This window comes from Equus caballus, chromosome 1 (assembly GCF_041296265.1).
Source record: "Equus caballus isolate H_3958 breed thoroughbred chromosome 1, TB-T2T, whole genome shotgun sequence".
Lineage (NCBI taxonomy): Eukaryota > Metazoa > Chordata > Mammalia > Perissodactyla > Equidae > Equus > Equus caballus.
The window spans coordinates 170,254,853-170,271,472 of NC_091684.1; the positions used below are offsets into that span (position 1 = coordinate 170,254,853).

At 47.9% G+C, this 16,620-nt stretch overlaps 1 protein-coding gene across 9 annotated transcripts in view; it reads right to left on the reverse strand.

The window, feature by feature from the left end:
* Positions 1 to 4,748: 4,748 nt before the first annotated feature.
* The window catches only part of TEP1 (telomerase associated protein 1), a 41,685-nt gene continuing 29,813 nt past the window's right edge, over positions 4,749 to 16,620 (reverse strand). For 8 of the 9 annotated variants that reach the window (XM_070272563.1, XM_023620945.2, XM_005603176.4 and 5 more), the window contains 26 exons: positions 16,418 to 16,568; positions 16,059 to 16,192; positions 15,759 to 15,847; positions 15,364 to 15,478; positions 14,686 to 14,926; positions 14,369 to 14,492; positions 13,159 to 13,283; positions 12,938 to 13,037; positions 12,599 to 12,754; positions 12,268 to 12,480; positions 11,863 to 12,016; positions 11,560 to 11,772; positions 10,834 to 10,994; positions 10,459 to 10,572; positions 9,389 to 9,496; positions 8,878 to 9,010; positions 8,719 to 8,795; positions 8,481 to 8,613; positions 8,206 to 8,342; positions 7,922 to 8,046; positions 6,786 to 6,929; positions 6,553 to 6,649; positions 5,729 to 5,834; positions 5,417 to 5,622; positions 5,183 to 5,287; positions 4,749 to 4,963 (listed from right to left, as the gene is read on the reverse strand). In XM_070272563.1, coding sequence (XP_070128664.1) covers positions 4,841 to 4,963; positions 5,183 to 5,287; positions 5,417 to 5,622; positions 5,729 to 5,834; positions 6,553 to 6,649; positions 6,786 to 6,929; positions 7,922 to 8,046; positions 8,206 to 8,342; positions 8,481 to 8,613; positions 8,719 to 8,795; positions 8,878 to 9,010; positions 9,389 to 9,496; positions 10,459 to 10,572; positions 10,834 to 10,994; positions 11,560 to 11,772; positions 11,863 to 12,016; positions 12,268 to 12,480; positions 12,599 to 12,754; positions 12,938 to 13,037; positions 13,159 to 13,283; positions 14,369 to 14,492; positions 14,686 to 14,926; positions 15,364 to 15,478; positions 15,759 to 15,847; positions 16,059 to 16,192; positions 16,418 to 16,568 — 3,584 coding nt within the window. In that variant the 3' untranslated portion in view covers positions 4,749 to 4,840. The remainder of the gene's footprint in view (positions 4,964 to 5,182; positions 5,288 to 5,416; positions 5,623 to 5,728; positions 5,835 to 6,552; positions 6,650 to 6,785; positions 6,930 to 7,921; positions 8,047 to 8,205; positions 8,343 to 8,480; positions 8,614 to 8,718; positions 8,796 to 8,877; positions 9,011 to 9,388; positions 9,497 to 10,458; positions 10,573 to 10,833; positions 10,995 to 11,559; positions 11,773 to 11,862; positions 12,017 to 12,267; positions 12,481 to 12,598; positions 12,755 to 12,937; positions 13,038 to 13,158; positions 13,284 to 14,368; positions 14,493 to 14,685; positions 14,927 to 15,363; positions 15,479 to 15,758; positions 15,848 to 16,058; positions 16,193 to 16,417; positions 16,569 to 16,620) is intronic. The other variant, XR_011440396.1, reaches the window with a different exon arrangement.

Consider the following 16,620-nt stretch of genomic DNA (forward strand, 5'->3'; position numbering starts at 1 on the left):
GGTCGCCCCTAGGTGAAGAATAACCGGCCGGCCCCTCACATAGTTCTGAAACCTGTGCTGCTTCTAATTGCCCTTCATTCCTTTTCCTTTCTTAACCTCCAGTTTTCACTCCTTTGGGTGGCTGCTTGGGAGGCACTACCTCCTGGGAAAATTAGATATAGTAAGAGAATGTGACCACCTGCAGGTAACTTTCAAGATATTTTTCAGTTAATTATTGGAGGAGCACACAGTCCCATTTGAGACAAGCAGAAAGGAATCCTGCCCAGATAAGATGTCGAATTAGGTTTATGGCCTCTATCTGGTTAATGTTTCCTTCTCCCTCCAGTTCTTTGTCTAAATATATATGCATCGTCCTTCTCAGTTTGCTGGTTAATTGGATGATCAAGAAGTATCTATATATTATTCTTGACCTTCTGCTTTCTGTTAAAATGTTATAGAGGTTTTCTCCTAAAAGCAATAAATAATAAATAATTGATGAGTAGAAGGGCCGAGGGGTGCAGGGATGCCCCTCGGTGAAGAATGGCCGGCCGACACCCCTGATATTTTCTGAATTATTTGCATGCTTTCTAGCAAGGTTATGTCTATACTTATTTCTGTTTTTTATTCTTGAAGATATATAGTTTAGCTTAGCTTTTCAGCCCTTTACTTTACTAACAAAATGATACTTTCTCCGGCAGTGTGCTTAAGGAACTGTTAGCTCCACAATCTAAAAGACAAAGGAATGCTTTCACCCCCTAAAGGGCGCGAAAATGTAAAGATGTTTAACTGCCCGCTGAGAATGCAGATAGCCCTGGGGATAAGACACCTTGGAGTCGCCTTTTGTTCCCATTAACCATCTACACTAATGGCGTAAATGATTGAGGGAGGCAGGGATGGCTCCACCAGGATGTAACCAGACGGACTGCTGTCCTGTCCGGAGGCCTGGACCTTCTCTCTTTGATTTAACTTTACCGTGAATTACAACAGATGCCTAGGTACCTATCTCCTTTAGCTTAGAGACAACAAACACTAGTTAATTGCAGAGAAGACTACCATTAACCTTATGCTCTATAGAATAGAATGCTAATAAATACTCTTGTGCTCGTTTTTTACTTCCTTATCTCTCTGAGAATATTTGTAGAACTATTTCTGTACTAATCCTGAAAAATATATAAACGACACTGGTGCACAGTAAAGTCGGACTTGCTAACACCAACCCAAGTCTCACGTCCTCATTATTTTCCCCTACCTCAGTTTTTCGCTGACGCCGTCTCCCCCACGGGAACCTGGACTCTGCCGAGGCTGGACCTCAGCATAATCCCTCTCCCCTTGAGTGTGGGCTGAATTTAGTGACTTGCTTCTAACAGAGTATGGAAAAGTTATGGTAAAAAAAAACCAGCAAATATTACCTTCACCTTAAAAGTGATCAAAGAACATCACCAGTGATAACTCACATTGATAGCATGTGCCTCTGATATAATGTTAACAAGAGCACATGATCTCTTGTATATTTCCCTTAAACCCAGAATCTCAGTCTATTCATGAGAAAACAGCAGACAAACCCAACTGAAGGACATTCTACAAAACACCTGACCCGTACTCCAAATGCGTCAAGGTTATGGAAAGACCGAGAAACTTACAATTGGAGGAGACTAAGGAGATACAATGGGTAAAATGCAATGTGGTATTCTGGATGGTGGAAAAACTGGGAAATTCCCAATCATACCTGTAGTTAATAATATTGTGCCAATGTTAATCTCTTAATTTTGCTAAATGTAACATGGTTATATAAGATGTTAACATTCGAGGAAGCTGGGTGAAAGGTGAACAGGAATACTCTCCTGTAAATCTTAAATGATTAAAAAAAAAAGAAGATTAAGAGCCATTCTACTGGAAAAGCACCAACACAAATAGGTTCCTTGGGTGTACAACTGTGTAGTGTCTGGTTCCTGGTTCTCCTTCCAAATATACGGAGGCTACTTCCCTTCTCTTTTGACATTAAGTAAGGCCATGAGACTTGATTTGCTCATATTTATAAAATACGAGTGGAAATGATGTGTTTTATTTCCAGGTAGAAGATTGAGAGCCAACAAGTTTTTGGGGTTTATATATATATATTTCCTTTTTCCTGCTTTTGCAGCCATTGAAGCACAGATCACTAAGTGTGAGCAAAGTAGAGCAGAGCCCTCTCACTGACCCTCAATGTGAATGTGGCACAAGTGAAAAAAGTACATCTTTGCTATTTTAAGCTGTTGACATTCTGGGGTTGTTACCAAGTCATAACCTCAATATCCTAACTGATACAAAACACACCCATTGTCCTGGATGGCAAGATCAGGTATTTGAAAGAATATCAGTTCCCCATATATACATTTTGAAAACTGAAGAATTGAGTCCAGAGTTTATCTGACCAGTTAAATACATACCAATAATCAAGACATTATTGAGGAAGAACAACAGTGATACTTGGACTGTTGGAAAAGTAAAACAGCAGTCAAGCTAGCACTTACTGAACACATACCACTAAGTGTCAGCTACTGTTCTAAGTGTTTAACACATCTTCAGTCATTTAATCCTCCCAATATCCCCATGAAGTAGGCACCATTCTTATTCTGTTTTACAAATGGAGAAAGGGAGGCATGGAAATTTGAACTCAGGCAGTCCTATTCAAGTCCATGCTTTTAGCCACTTTGTTACCCAGTCTCTCTAGAGTAGTGGCTACTCAAACCTTCTGTGATGAAGGACCAGTTGTTGGTTTTTTTTAAATTTCTGATCTGTCATGGAACAATACTTTTGTAAAATATAATAGAAATGATTTACTAGGAAAATGAAATGAAAAGCATACAAGATATAAGCCTCAGTTTTTATTATTATATCTGTCAAATATTAAGATTACTTTTCAAATTCCTATAACAGTTTCTAAATGCTTTGTCTCAACTTCTATACTTATCTCATTGTGCACCATTAACAATTTGTGGACTGGCACGGGTCCACACACCAAACTTTTGAGTAGCTCTGCTCTAGATTTCAAAAACAGAATGTGCATAGATATGTAAAAAAACAGATGTATAAAAATTTGGTATATGAAAAAGTTGCTTTTGCCAATGCGTAGGGAAAGAAAAGATTGTTCCAGTGTCCATAATCCCACAGTGCAATGGCTATCATTGTGGAACTCATCTAGTAACTAGGAGACATTGAAATCCTGTTTAACGGCGAGAATTCGGAGATGTCAATGTAAAACCTAAATTGGTTTTCCCTTCAACTCCTTTGGGCACGTGTTCACTTTTACCTAGAGTCTCTTCTTATCTTAACTCACAGCCATTATACTACCTCGCTGTATCAGTCCAAGATAAGAAAGACAGAAAAAACCTTCAAGTGGATCTGGCCAACGAGGCTGAGTCTACTGAGCAAATTAGCCTTTGCTTAACTTTCTCCATCCCCATTCCTCCAGCCTTAACTGGGGTACTTTTGTAGAACTTTTAGAGCATGGAAGACAGACATCTAGGACTCCCTCCTGTCCTTGGTCCATGCTTTCAGGGAAGCAAAAGGCAAAAGATTGAAACCAGCAACTTTTAGGATGATGCCAGGCTATGGTTCTCTGTAGCATTTCTGGGTCGTGCTGTGACTCATAAATTTCAATTACCTTAACTTGGACTTCTAGTCACAAGGTACATGTGGAGGAGGTGGTCTAGAAAGTATGTTTAGAGCCCTTCATGAGGCACAGGAGACAAGATAGAAGCATGACTTATGATTCGACTTATCAGCTGATGGCATTCCTATGTCTTTATCCTCTAGCTAAGCGAGACCATGAGGTATTGGTAAAATAAGGTAAGGTCCCTCAGGTGATTTCTCTATGTAAAACCTGGAATCAGGGCAAAGTGAGAACAAAACTTAGTACCCCTGAACTCCCCAAATCCTCAAAACTCATTTCTAGACCAGAGAGCAGTAGCATTTTCTCTGAGAGAACCCTGTCGACCCAGAAGAAAATCTTATAATAGCCTTGCCTTATCATATACAAGTCCCTGAATTCCTGGACACAGAAGACTCTTAACCCTTCCTTAACCCTTAGAAAAAAAGGCCTCAGGGAACTTCTTCTCCTATAAGATAGAATTACAGGAAAATAAGAAGGTTCTAGAACTTTTACTTAAGAGGATCACAGTCCATGGTAAGTCCATGAGTATGATTCTTCCACCTTTCAAGTCGTTTTAATCTGTGAACTTCAGTTTGAGAGAGAGAGACTTTCACGATCTCTTCCAAGAATGCAAATTACTATATTGACTAATCCTTGCAAGTCAAGTGGCTGCTGCTGCTCTGTCAGAGGTTGTGAAAGCCAGAAGGCTCCTTGTGCTTTCAGCCCTGGCTTCCCACCTCTCATCTGGGCAGTGAGTTCTGAGTAGATGGGGCTGTTTCTGGGAGAGGCACCTAGAGTTGTGCTAGTTCTCTCCCAGTTCTTTCTAAGGGCACTGGACTCACTCCTCCTTCCTTTATTCTTTCTTGACCAAGTGAGAGGTCTTTAGCTCTCTACTCAAACTAAGTGCTGGCCAACATCACTTTCATTCCTCCTCCTGGCAGGAATGGTATCTTAAGATCCTGGGGCCGTGATGACACAAGAATTCAAAAGGCTCCTTTCCAAGAATATCTACTAAAGATCTGGTTCCCTTTCTTGTACTTCTAATAAGTATTAATGTTAAATCAGAAAAGAAACATTAGAATGTCCATATTCTTCCCTCTTGGTCCAAATCCACATAAGAACACAGGCAGGACTGCACTTGAGATTTTCTGACACTTTATTTTTATAATTTTATTGAGAAAGTAGCCAGTGGTATCTTCAGGCTTTGCATCTCTGGCATAAGTGGTGCCTTCATTCCCAGGACAGAAAGTACACATTGCCCTGCATGTCTCCCACTGCGAGCTGCAGGATAGAGTCAGGACCCAGCCAAGGTTCCAGGCAGCTCACTGCCCCTTCACATCGAAACAGGCCCAGCTACAATGGGAACAAAAACAGGGGTGATGAGAGATACGCCGAGGGCCTCCTTATTAACTTGTTTTTCTCTCACATTAATGCCTTTATTTAGAAACAGGTTAGTCACACATTATTGCAAGAAAGCTAGAAGAAAACAGAATTTTGCTCTTTTGTCCTTTCTTATCCCAAGTTTGCTCTCTTGTGACATCCCTTTAGTCCTCCTTGCACATACACACTTACCAGTTGCATACTGGGTCTTTCCCATAGTTTAACATCTCTGTCCTTTGAAGCTGTCACCAGCAACTCAGGCAGCACATGGAGAGCTGTGACAGAGCCCGAGTGAATCTGAGAGAGGAAGGGGAAGCAATATGGTGAGTCCTCAGTGGGCCCTCCTCAGTCAAGGAAGCATCAAAGTCTGCTGGGTCAGACCTAGAGCCTCCTCCCCTATATTTGTGAACTTTCCCTGAAACTAACCTTTCTTCGCTGCTGTGTCTTTAGATCTGTGGTTCTGGGCCAGCTATCCACATCAGTATCTATGGATGGGTCTGTCCCCGGAGTTTGGGTTTCAGGCATTTTTGCTTCTTTCTGCCAGATGTTATCTGTGGTCCATTGTCCTTCAAGGGTGCATTTGGCTAGGTTCCATAGCATCCCATCAGAGCTGGCACACAAAAACGAGGACTCTGCCATTTCAAGGGCAGAGTTAGAGCCAGGCTTCAGGCTTCGAGGGATCCACCATCCTCCCCTAAGCCATCTCTAAACTCCTCAGGTCCTCTCATTACCACTCACCAGATTCAGGCTTGGCCTGAGTTACCAATGTTAGGGTCCCACCAGGATTCTCTAAGTTCACACAAAAGTCCAATGTCTCTTCAAACTCTCCTGATTCCTTCTGCCTCTGTGAAAGGATAGATCATTTTGTTCAGTCTACTTGTATCACTTAACCCTAGCCAGCCAAAGCAACTGTTTTTTGCTCTAGGCTGGTTAGGATTCTTTTTTTAACTGTAATTTAGATACAGTAAAGTGCACAAATCTTAAATGTTCACCTCTATAAATGTTTACACGTGTATATGCAATCACCACCGAGATCAAGTTGTAGAACCTTTCCATCACCACAGAAAGTGGACCCCTTTGTAGTCAATACCAGAGCACCAGAACAATCAGTGTGACAGACTAATTGAACAATATTGTGACTTCTGTCACCATAAATTAGTTTTGCTTGTTCTTTAACTTCATTTAAGTGAAATCATGTAGTACATACTCTTTTATGTCTGCCTTCTTTTGCCCAACATTATGTCTATGAGATATGTCTGTATCATTCCAGACACTGCTAAAACAGTGGCAAGACAAGAGAGACATAACAAAATGCAATTAAGAAAACTCCTATGTTTATGGTTTCCCATCATGTTTTAAACACTAGAATCCTTTTTTATAACAATGAAATCTGAAAGGGAAACCCCGTATAGAATGCTCTTAAGTAGAGCTGCTCCAGCTGAAGGAAGAGACAGGGATTTGGATCCTAATGCCTTTCCCTTCTTCTCACTCTCCATGATGGCCCCAAGGTTTAAAATATTGATCCTGGACAAACGTTTAACACACACTCAAACAGGACTTACTAAGACAGAAAGAGCTCCAGAGGCCGTTGGCTGTAGGATGAACACACCATAGTCCTGGTGGGTGGACAACATGATAGGATGTTCTCCAAAACTGGTCCTGGTTTATAAAAAAGAAGGAAGCTGAGCCTCTGTTAGACCCCAGTGTTTTGTTAGTTAGACCCAGTCTCAGGGTAACCACTAACCCACTTTTCCTCTTTCTCTAGCCTGAGAGGAAACAGCATTTTGGCTCTTACCAGATTTCAGAGGGAGCATCCCCTGGCTTCATGCGCAGTAAATGCAAATCCGCTTTGGCCAAGATGAGGGAGTGTCCATCAGGGGCCAGGGCCATACCCGTCAGGAACCCTAAGTCCTCCTGCAGAACTTGTTTCAGGTGAAGACTAGCTCGAAACAGGTTCATGGACAAAGGAAGATCCTACTTTAGTGTACCTCTCTCAGGCTTCTCAGTTCCCCACAAATTCCTCAGGAGTGAAGTATAAAACAAAATGCATGACCTTCCCTACATATTCTCTCCCTCTTTATGTTTTTCTTACATCAGTATTCATCATCACCATCCCCTTACTTGCTCAAACTAGGAATCTCTCATATTCTTGTCTTTTCCTTCTCTCCTGACCTCCAACTGCCCCATAAGCACTGTGGATTCTACTTGTAACACATTTGAATCTCTGCCTCTCCTTCTCATCCTCACTGCCCAGCTCAGGGCCGACGTTATGTCCCCCTGGACCATGGCAACAGCTGTAAAAGTGGCCTCCCTGCCTTTAGTATCTCTCTACTATCCATCCTTCATAGTGCCACCAGAGTTCCCTTTCAAAATTCAGATAATTATTCTGCTCAAAGTTCTTAGCTCTGTGTCCTCTATAGCCTCACCCCAGTTTATGTTTTCAGTCCAATTCCCTACCCTCCCACTGCCACCAAGAACCCAAAGACCTGGCTATACTCAGAATACACCATGCACTCTCAGGCCTCCATGGCTTTTGTTAACGCTACTTCCTCTTCCGAAAACACCATTCCCTTCCCTTACTGGTCCAGAAAACTCCTGTTCATCCTTGAAGCCCAACCTCAAATAGTAACTCTTTTGTAAACCGTAAATTTCTAAAATTCTGCAGCCCCAGTAATCTTATATATATAGATGTCTTTATTATAGCATTAATCACTCTGAATATTGTTGGCAGTTTATGTACATGCACATTCCTCCAGTGTGAGCTTCCTTAATTAAACAATAAATTTCAATCTGGTTCACACTGCTTGGCCCGGGGCTTAGCATAAAGCAGGCACTTGATAATTATTATTTAAATTGACACTGGAGGGAGGCAAAATCCTGGGTGTAAGGAGATCCTGTTCCTATCACAATAACCCAGCTGCCTCATTTCACCTGAAATTTCCGGGTGTTGAATCCTTCTGCCATTCCACTTGCCACTCGCTGACTTTTTCATCAGCACTGAGAACAATCAAGGTGTGTGCCGAGTACCAGACTAGAGAGCTGATGCGGCCAGGAGCCTGGTGAATACAAGCTCATATCAGTATTTCTGAAGAGCCAGGACTAACCCTCTGTCCTTTCCCAGGCACCTATGCAAGGTCTAACCCCAGCACGTACTATTAAATACCTAGCCAGGGCAGAATGCACATAGACAAAGAACTGAGGGTGCCCTAACTTACCTGTGCTGTGGCCACAGCCTTAGCTTCCTGCCACAAGGTTAGTTCCCCAGCTTGATTCCCAGACACTGCCAAAGAACCATCTGGGGCCCAGGCCATAGCAGTGATGGCTGTAGGACTCCTCGGTATATACGTGTCATCTGGAGAAGAAAGAAGTAATTTATTAGGAGTTGGACCATTGCTGGGATTCAAGAGGACATATCAGCCTACCCTTGACCTTCTTGGTCCCACTAACATACCCCTCTTTCATACCTTGCCTCTCTCCATGCCTTACTCACCTGCTTCCTTAGGTACCTGCCAGAGCCGTACAGAACCATCCTCTGAGGTGGTCAGCAGGAGGCCTGAGGTTTCTGAAACAGCAGCTGCACTGACTGGGCCACTGTGTCCCAGGAGGGTGTGTGTTTGAAACACCTAGGAGGACAGGATGGAGATAGGACAGTAGGGGGTTGACACAACAGAGGTTGTACCACATACCCTCTCCAGCTCCCCCCAGCCCAAACCTTTCAGGGAACTCACCAAGAGTGGATGCCACAACTGTGTGGTCCCATCCAGTCCAGCAGTCACCACCAGAAGCTCTGACCCAGGCTGGCCAGCTGATAAGGCAAGAGACTGAGTCAGAGGCAGGGGAGACGGGAAGAGGCAGCAAGGAAGGGAAGGTGGCTGACATATCATCACCTGCACGGGGCTCCAGGGCAGCTGCACACTGACTGATGGGTCCTGAGTGAGCAGGAATGCTGGTCAGCTCCACGCCTTGATGGTCCCACACTTTCAAGGTCCCATCCCGGCCCACGGACACCACATGCTCCTCCTGCCCCAGAGCACAGGATCAGAGCAGAGTCACACTGAGCAGGACATGGGAAGTAGGACTTCTGCTACAGATGTGTGGGCTAAGTATTAGGGGCTTAGAAGACATCAAAGAGTGAGGAAAACTCCGGGACAGTGAGGCTGGGAGGCTCAGGACTGCAACCCCACCACAAGGTCATGATACTAAGATGTGTTTTCAAGCCCTCCCTCCCTTCACACCAACCCTCAGCCTTAATATCCTAATCTGGTTCTAATCCAGGCCCAAACATCTCATTCTTTATACTTCTTTTGCCTTTGGGATTAGATACCCAATGCATCCAGTCTCCTGAAGCCCCCTTAGCCTTCCCAGAGACCCCCGGTGAGCTCTCCATTGCCTTCTCACCACAGCCACCACGGCGCTCACGGCACTCTGATGACCCAGGAACTGACCAAGCTGCTGTCCCGACTCTGGGTCCCACAGCCCCACAGAGCCATCGCTGGAGCAAGAGACCTGCAGAGTCAGAGGTTAGAGGAGCGGAGTTATCACCATCCCACCAGCATTTTTGTAAGTTTATTATGTTGCGTGGAGGGCAGTAAGCCTTGTGATTAAGAGCATGGGCTGTCCTGGGTTCAAATCCGAGCTCCACCATTCATTACTTCATGACCTGGAACAAGCTCATCTCTTGGAGCCTTAGATTTCTCATCTATTCAACAAGGATAATAACAGTGTACCTATCTGATATTGTTGCTGTGGTGCTGATGCATCTTTATAAAGGACTCAGCATGCTGCCTTGTACAGAGTGAGCAGTGCATAAATAGTAGCTATTGTCGTTGTTATTAACATAATGTCAGTCAACAAACTCAGACAAAGCTGAAAAGTCTGCAATGCCAAGGAAAGATCTGGCTGCCCAGAAGGCAGGGGTGGGGCAGAATATGACAAGTCTATTCAACTGATATTATACTCACTCCTTTCTCTTCTCTTTTAGAGAACAACGTGAGCACTCTGCACTAGAAAACTAGGCTTCACCAACACTGAGCACATAATTTGAGACTCATTGTTGCCTTAGGACCAAAGAAATCAGAGCAGTACCCTTTACCTGCAGGGTCAGGGCATCCTAAGCCCTGGGGCAGACAGTTCTGCGTTCTTGTTAAGAATATGGACTTTCTTATCAGAAAGTGTACTGACTCAGCTTCGCTACTTACATGACCTTGGAAATTTCTTTAATCTATCTGAGCTCAATATCCTTGTCTGTGAAACAGAGATAATAGTGGTATATACTTTACAGGGTGCTGTAAAGATGAAATGAGACAACGTATGCACAGGGCTTAATCCAATGCCTGGCTCATACTCTGTGCTCAATCAATGTTAGCTATTACAATTACAAACTGGTGTTGGGAAAAGGATGAGATGGGAATGTCATCCTCTCCCAGGAACCCTGCTGAGCTTTGTGCCACTCCCATCCCTTCACTCACCAGTAGGTTGTCTTTGGTCCAGGCACAGCCAGTGACCCAGTCACGGTGACAAGCAGAGAAGGAACAAATCAGAACAGGGGCTTTGGGTGTCCTCACGTCCCAGCAGAGGAGATTCTGGATAGGTCCCAAGAGAGGGAGCCGTCAGAACCATAGGCGGGAGGTAGGAGCACCAGGGACATCTCAGGAAAGAAGTCTCAAGGAAAGTATCAAGGAAGGGAGGTGCACAGATCCAGCATAGGAGGTTTGGTAAAGCAGAAAGCCGAGGAAGCAGGGAAATGGACTGTTCAGGAATCTAGGAACCAGAGAGGCTGTGGGGCCTGGGGGTGCTGGGGCCAGAGGAGGAGGGCCCAGGGGTTGCATCCTTCTGTGGCTCACCCGGTCCCTGCCCCCAGTGGCCAGGCTGCCTCCATCAGTACTGAAGCTACAGCAGCTTACGGGGCCCTCGTGTCCTCGGAGCTCAGTGGCACAGGGAAAGTCTTCTGCCTTTTGTGGCAGCGTCAGCAACTGCCTTGGCCACAGCCGCACTGTGAAATCCTCTGCATTGGAAACAGAGAGAGGGGAAGATTCCTTGAAAAAGGAAGCAAGACAGGCCTGGGAGGCCAAAGACAGAGGCAATCACAGGCGCTGAGGGTGAGGTCTGAGGAGGCAGCTCCAGGGAGGGACACAGTGAATCACAAGGCTGTGGAGAGGCCCCGGGCCTCCACTGATGAAGGGTCAGTCATCAAGTGGGTGCACAGGACAGGATGTAAGGCACTCCCTGCTCAGGCTCTGCAGCTGTCTCTCTTTACCTCCCTGCTGCACCTCCACACCCTCCTCTTCACTTTAGCCAAGCGTCTTCCCTGGAGCAGATGAAGGCCATTCTGCATTCTCACCTCAACATCTCTCTCTCTCCTCCTAAGGGAAACCCATCCCTTTATATAGCAAAGTCTCCCACTGGGCAGAAACTCAGAGGATTACAGGGACTGCAAAGAGGTCCCAGGATATATATATACACACACTTGTATGTATCCTCATGCATACATATACACATATATTGGAGGAAAGTATTAGCATATTTAAAAGGAACAATGATTCACTGCCCTGCCCACTGCCCAGCAGTACCTGAGGCAGAAGCCAAGAGTTCCTGGGAGGTGGCCAGTCCCAGCATGGGCCTCTGGTACCTGGACAGAAGCCAGAGGGACTGAAGGGAGCTTTCCTTGAGTGCCCAGCCCTGCAGGGAGCCATCTTCTGCGCCGCTCACCAGCACCTTAGGGCCTAGCCAGGCCAATGCAGACACTGCCACATCTAGAGCTTGACACTGAGCCCCCTGGGAACCTAGAGAAAGAGGGAAAACAAGAGAGGAAGGCACTTGGAAACCAGTCAGGGGAAGGGGTTCAAACACCCCATCCCTTCTCCCTTCAGTACCTGAAGAAATTTTGTAGATCCTAATGCCATCTGCTCGGTACCCAACAGCCACCCGATCACCATCTGGGCTGAGCGCCACGGAGAGGGCAGGAGAGAGAGAGAGGGAACCTAGGCACCCCCGGGGCCGACCCAGAGACCCAGACCACACCTGAACCTGAGAGCCGAGAAAAAGGTTTAAAGATACCCCACTGCTCCCCACCCCCAGAGTTATAGCCACCCCATTAAATTCCTCCTCCCTGAGACTCTTCTCCAGAGAGCTGCCCAGGCACATACCATCATCCCTCTCCCTGTGACTTGCACCAGCCAAGCTCCTCCAGTCTCAACAAAGCTCCCACCCTCACCCAAATATTCCCTGCCTTTGCTGGCCCCTCCTCATAAGCCTCCACCAGCACTAGGTAACCTGACCTTGCCATCCTCTCCAGCCGTCAGTAACTGGCACCCAGCACGCAGGAAAAGGGCAGCAGCAACAAAGCCATGGTGGGCAGGGAAGGCAGCCAGCCTTGCCCCCTCTTTCCAGGCCCACAGCTCCACCATCCTGTCTAGCCGGCCCACAGCCACAACTTGCCCAGGCACATTGAAGGCCAAGGTACGAACAGAAGCCCCTGGGGCCCCTAGTTCCTGCACGGGGAGGTAGAATTGAAATGTCAGGGCCTGCTCTCAACACAGGCTCACAGTAACACCTTCCACTCCCACCCTCTTGTGCTTCCTCCCCCAGGGTTGTGCAGGACCTTCTCACCTTGGTGACTTTGAGCCCGTCCACCTGGAAGAAGCTGAAACTGCCACTCCAGCTGCCTATGGCTACTACCTGCCCCTCTGGGTGGAAAGCAACGCAGTTCAGGGGCTTGGGACAGGTGTGCTGGAAGGCCAGCTGGCCACGCACTGTGTCCCAGAGCTGGAGGAAAGAGGAGAAAACTCAGGGTGCTGAATACAGATGCCTGAGCTTCTCAACTGCAGAGCCCAGAGGCCACCTTGTCCAGTCTCCTGCCCTCAACCTCTGCCATGCTAAGAGAACAACTTCAGGGGGCTGACTCGGAGTTTAGGGCTACTTTGACTCCCACAGTGCCCTGGTCATTACCTTGAGGCATCCTCCCAGGCACACGGTGGCCAGCAGCCGGTTGTCAGGGCTCAGGCAGCAGCTGGTGATTTGGTACTGGTGAGCATTGGTCTGGAGCACCCTATGCCAGGGAGATAAAGTCAGGCCCCTGGGCTCCCCAGCCACAGGCTCTCTCCTTTCCAGAGGGGCTTTCGAGAAACAGGGAAGGCCCTCACTCCAAGACATGGGGGAGGTCCCCTTACCGGCAACCGTGCTGCAGGTCCCAGAGCTCCAGGAGTCCGTCGAAGGCAGTAAGAAAGAGGGCATTGTCCGAGAGGAATGAACAAGAGGACACTCCGTCACAGCCACTCACCACAGACTTCTCCTCCTGTGAGAGTGAGTGGGGAAGCACACTCAGGACACTCCCTTGACCCCACTGTGTAGCATTCCAAGCCCCAACCACAAAGGAGGCCAAGGAAAGAAGGGCTGGAGCCCTTGGCTCTCCACATAAATGTGGCCTCTGGTCTCACACCAGGAACACCTATTAAAAGTGCAAATCCTTGGACCCCACTCCAGACCAAGGCCAAGCTCAAGCTCAAGTGGGGCCTCATGATCCAAGTGGGGCAACATCTCCCCTACTCCAAACCCCATACATATACCCAAGTCACAGAGGATTTTGGCAGGTCTGAGGAGTGTGCATATATATGGAGTAGGGGTGATATGGGCGGGAAATGGAGAGAGAGTGGCTGTGGGATCCACCTCTCCAGTGTAATCTGCTGTCACCCTCCCTTAAGCACCCTCTGCTGCTGTCATTCCCAGCCATTTACAGGAAACATTTTCCCTATGTCTCTCACTAAACCCAGGATGCCTGCCCTTCTCTGTCCTATGTCCTCCTGAAATGGCACAACTCACTCAGCTCTCATCTATGTCACATGTTTCAGTTGCTTTTTATCTTGTATATCTCTCAACAAGACTGACCGCTTGGTGGGCAAAGACAATGTCCTAAGCCCCATGTTCCTTGCAATGCTTAGCACAATGGCTTGAATGGAAGGTATGCAGCAAATATTTGTCATGTGATTGTTTGTTTGGGTTTTTTTGAGGAAGGTTAGCCCTGAGCTAACATCTCTTGCCAATCCTCCTCTTTTTGCTGAGAAAGATTGGCCCTGAGCTAACAGCTGTGTCCATCTTCCTCTACTTTATATGTGGGATGCCTGCCACAGCATGGCTTGACAAGCAGGGCGTAGGTCCGTGCCCAGGATTGGAACCAGCAAACCCCGGGCAGCCAAAGCAGAGCCACTGGGCTGGCCCTCATGTGATTGACTTTTTTGACCAAGCCCTTTTGACCTGATGTGAGGGAAATAAAGTTGCTGAATCAAACAGGGTGATGACAGCTGGGTTTAGCTGGTCTAGGGCTTCAGGGCAACCCATGAGGCTTTTTGGAAGGTAAACTCTGCCCAACCTTGAGTGTCATACCTGCCAGGTTCTCAGGTCCAGCAGGTAAACTGTCCCACTGGCAGTGCCCACAGCTGCTCTTTGCCCACTAGGGGAGAAGGCCACGGCTGTTGGGGATGAGGAAACTGCCAGAGAGAGGCTGGTGCTAGAGAAAAGTAGGAAGAAAGGAAGGAAATGAGGGATGAGGGGAAGGAAGTGAACAGGAATTCATTTTTGCATTTCTGTGCCTGAATCTCCCCTTCACTGGGACTCTGGTCTGCCCTTTATTCTCTAGTTTCAGAAAGGGCTGCAGTTTGCTCTCTGGGGGGCTCATCGGAGTCTAGAGTCAAGGGTCTTACGTTTGCTGGCCCCTCGTGGTCTGGGGTTTATTAAGCCATCGTAGCATGCGCTGTAGGTGCCATCGCTGGGAGAGCTGGGGGGCCTGGAGGCAAAGGGGTGAGTCCAGAGGCTGGTTGGCTGCCTGCTGGGGCAGCAGCAGGGGGTACTGGCTGAGGACTGGAGCCTGCTGCCTCAGGAAGGTGTGAAATACAGCAACATCAGCCTCAGGAAGCTTCTGGCCCTCTTCAGGGATGGAGGAAGCTATAGAAGAGATGCAGAGTGTCACTGGGGAGCCAGCCTGGACCCCCCTTAACCCCAGCACCAAATACAATCATACAGCTTGTCTAACATGGTGAGTCTCAAAGTATGGCCCTCTGGCCCCACATCAGGAGCACCTGTTAAAAGTACAAAACTTTGGGGCCCACTCCAGGGAACCAGAATCGGGAGACCCAGAGATCGGCAATTTGAACAAGTTTCCCAGGAAATTTTACACCTACTGAATAAAGTTTGAGAACTCTGGTCTAAGAGATCTAGGCAAAAGGCCTCCCGAGAGTCACCTGCTTACCATCTTGGCATTTTCAACTTGCAATGGAAATTCGACTATACTTTCTGTTATAGCTCCCCATGAGCAGTCCCTCTGTGAACACACCCAGGAGCCCCAGATCTCAGAGAAGAAGCCATCCAGTGACTCATCTCACCATAGAGGGCATGGGCCTCCAGGAGCCGAGAGATTAGACCCAGTTCCAGGTGTGCGGCCATCACATGGAGATTGGTGAGAAACTTTGTGAGAAGGCCATAGTTCTCGCTCTGGAGCTGAGAAGGTCAGATTGGATTCATTAGGGATGTAAGAGGGTGGTGAGGAGCGAGAGTCTCATCTTAGACCCTGCCTGTGCAACTGGGACCTAGACCTAGGAGCTGGGACAAAGGACCTGAAGGAGGAGGGCAGGAAAACTGAAAGGGGAAAGGTAGAGGGAGTTTTGGAGGAGAGTAATTAACGGCAGTGGTGATAGTGGTGGTGGTCAAGGGGGATGGGGGCTCAGAACAGCCAAAGCAGTTGCTTGGGAGAAGGTGCCTATGGGATCTGAGGACTCACCAGGTGGTAAGGCAGGTCTCCCAGAGCCTCAGGAGGGCAACTTCGGAAGGTGCCTGAGGCATCGGGGTCACAGGCCTTCCAGAGTTGAGCTGCAGGTGTGGTCATAGGAACAGACATTGAGACGGGCTCAACCCTGAAGCATTTTCAAAGATCCCATTCCTTAGGCTACAGCAAGAGCCATCCACCCAGTGGGATGGCAGGTGAGGGAGCCAGCCAATGGGGAGCACAAGTGAGGGGGTCCTGGCGTCCAGGTCCAGGCCCCACATTCAGTACCCTGGGGTTAACTTGGACTGCAATCACCTGCGATGAGGATATGTGCTGTCTTCTCCAGCCCCGGCCTCCTCCCATAGCGACTTTTAGCTGCTGTTCTCAGAGGCCCGTCACGGAGGCAGAGCCGGGCACCCGGCCCCTCCAGGGGGCCCTCCCCTAGCAAACTGTCCTCATGTGAGGAAGAGAACATAGGAGGGGAGAGGGAGGAGGCCTGTCAGTGAGCATCCCGGCACAGCTGTGGGCTCCCATTCCCACCTCAGATAGTGGTAACTTGAGTGGCAGTCCATTAAGGGTCTGGGAGATAGGTGTCAGGGGCTATCACACGGGGCCCTGCCTCAAAAACAGAAGGCACAGGAGGTCAGTGGGAGCTCAGCTGGGGGCACATGTACCTGCGCAGACTCTGGACGAGGAAGGCAAATGGGCCCATGGGGTAGGGGTCTCCACTGTCACCAGCAGCCACTGCTTCTTCCCAGGTCTTGGTCCCCATGGGAAGTATCCGCCATGCACTCAGCACTCCATGCAGCTGGTCCACAGTCAGACCTGAAAACCCAAGCTCTCTGAGGTCCTCGCCAAACCACACAGTGTACCCATC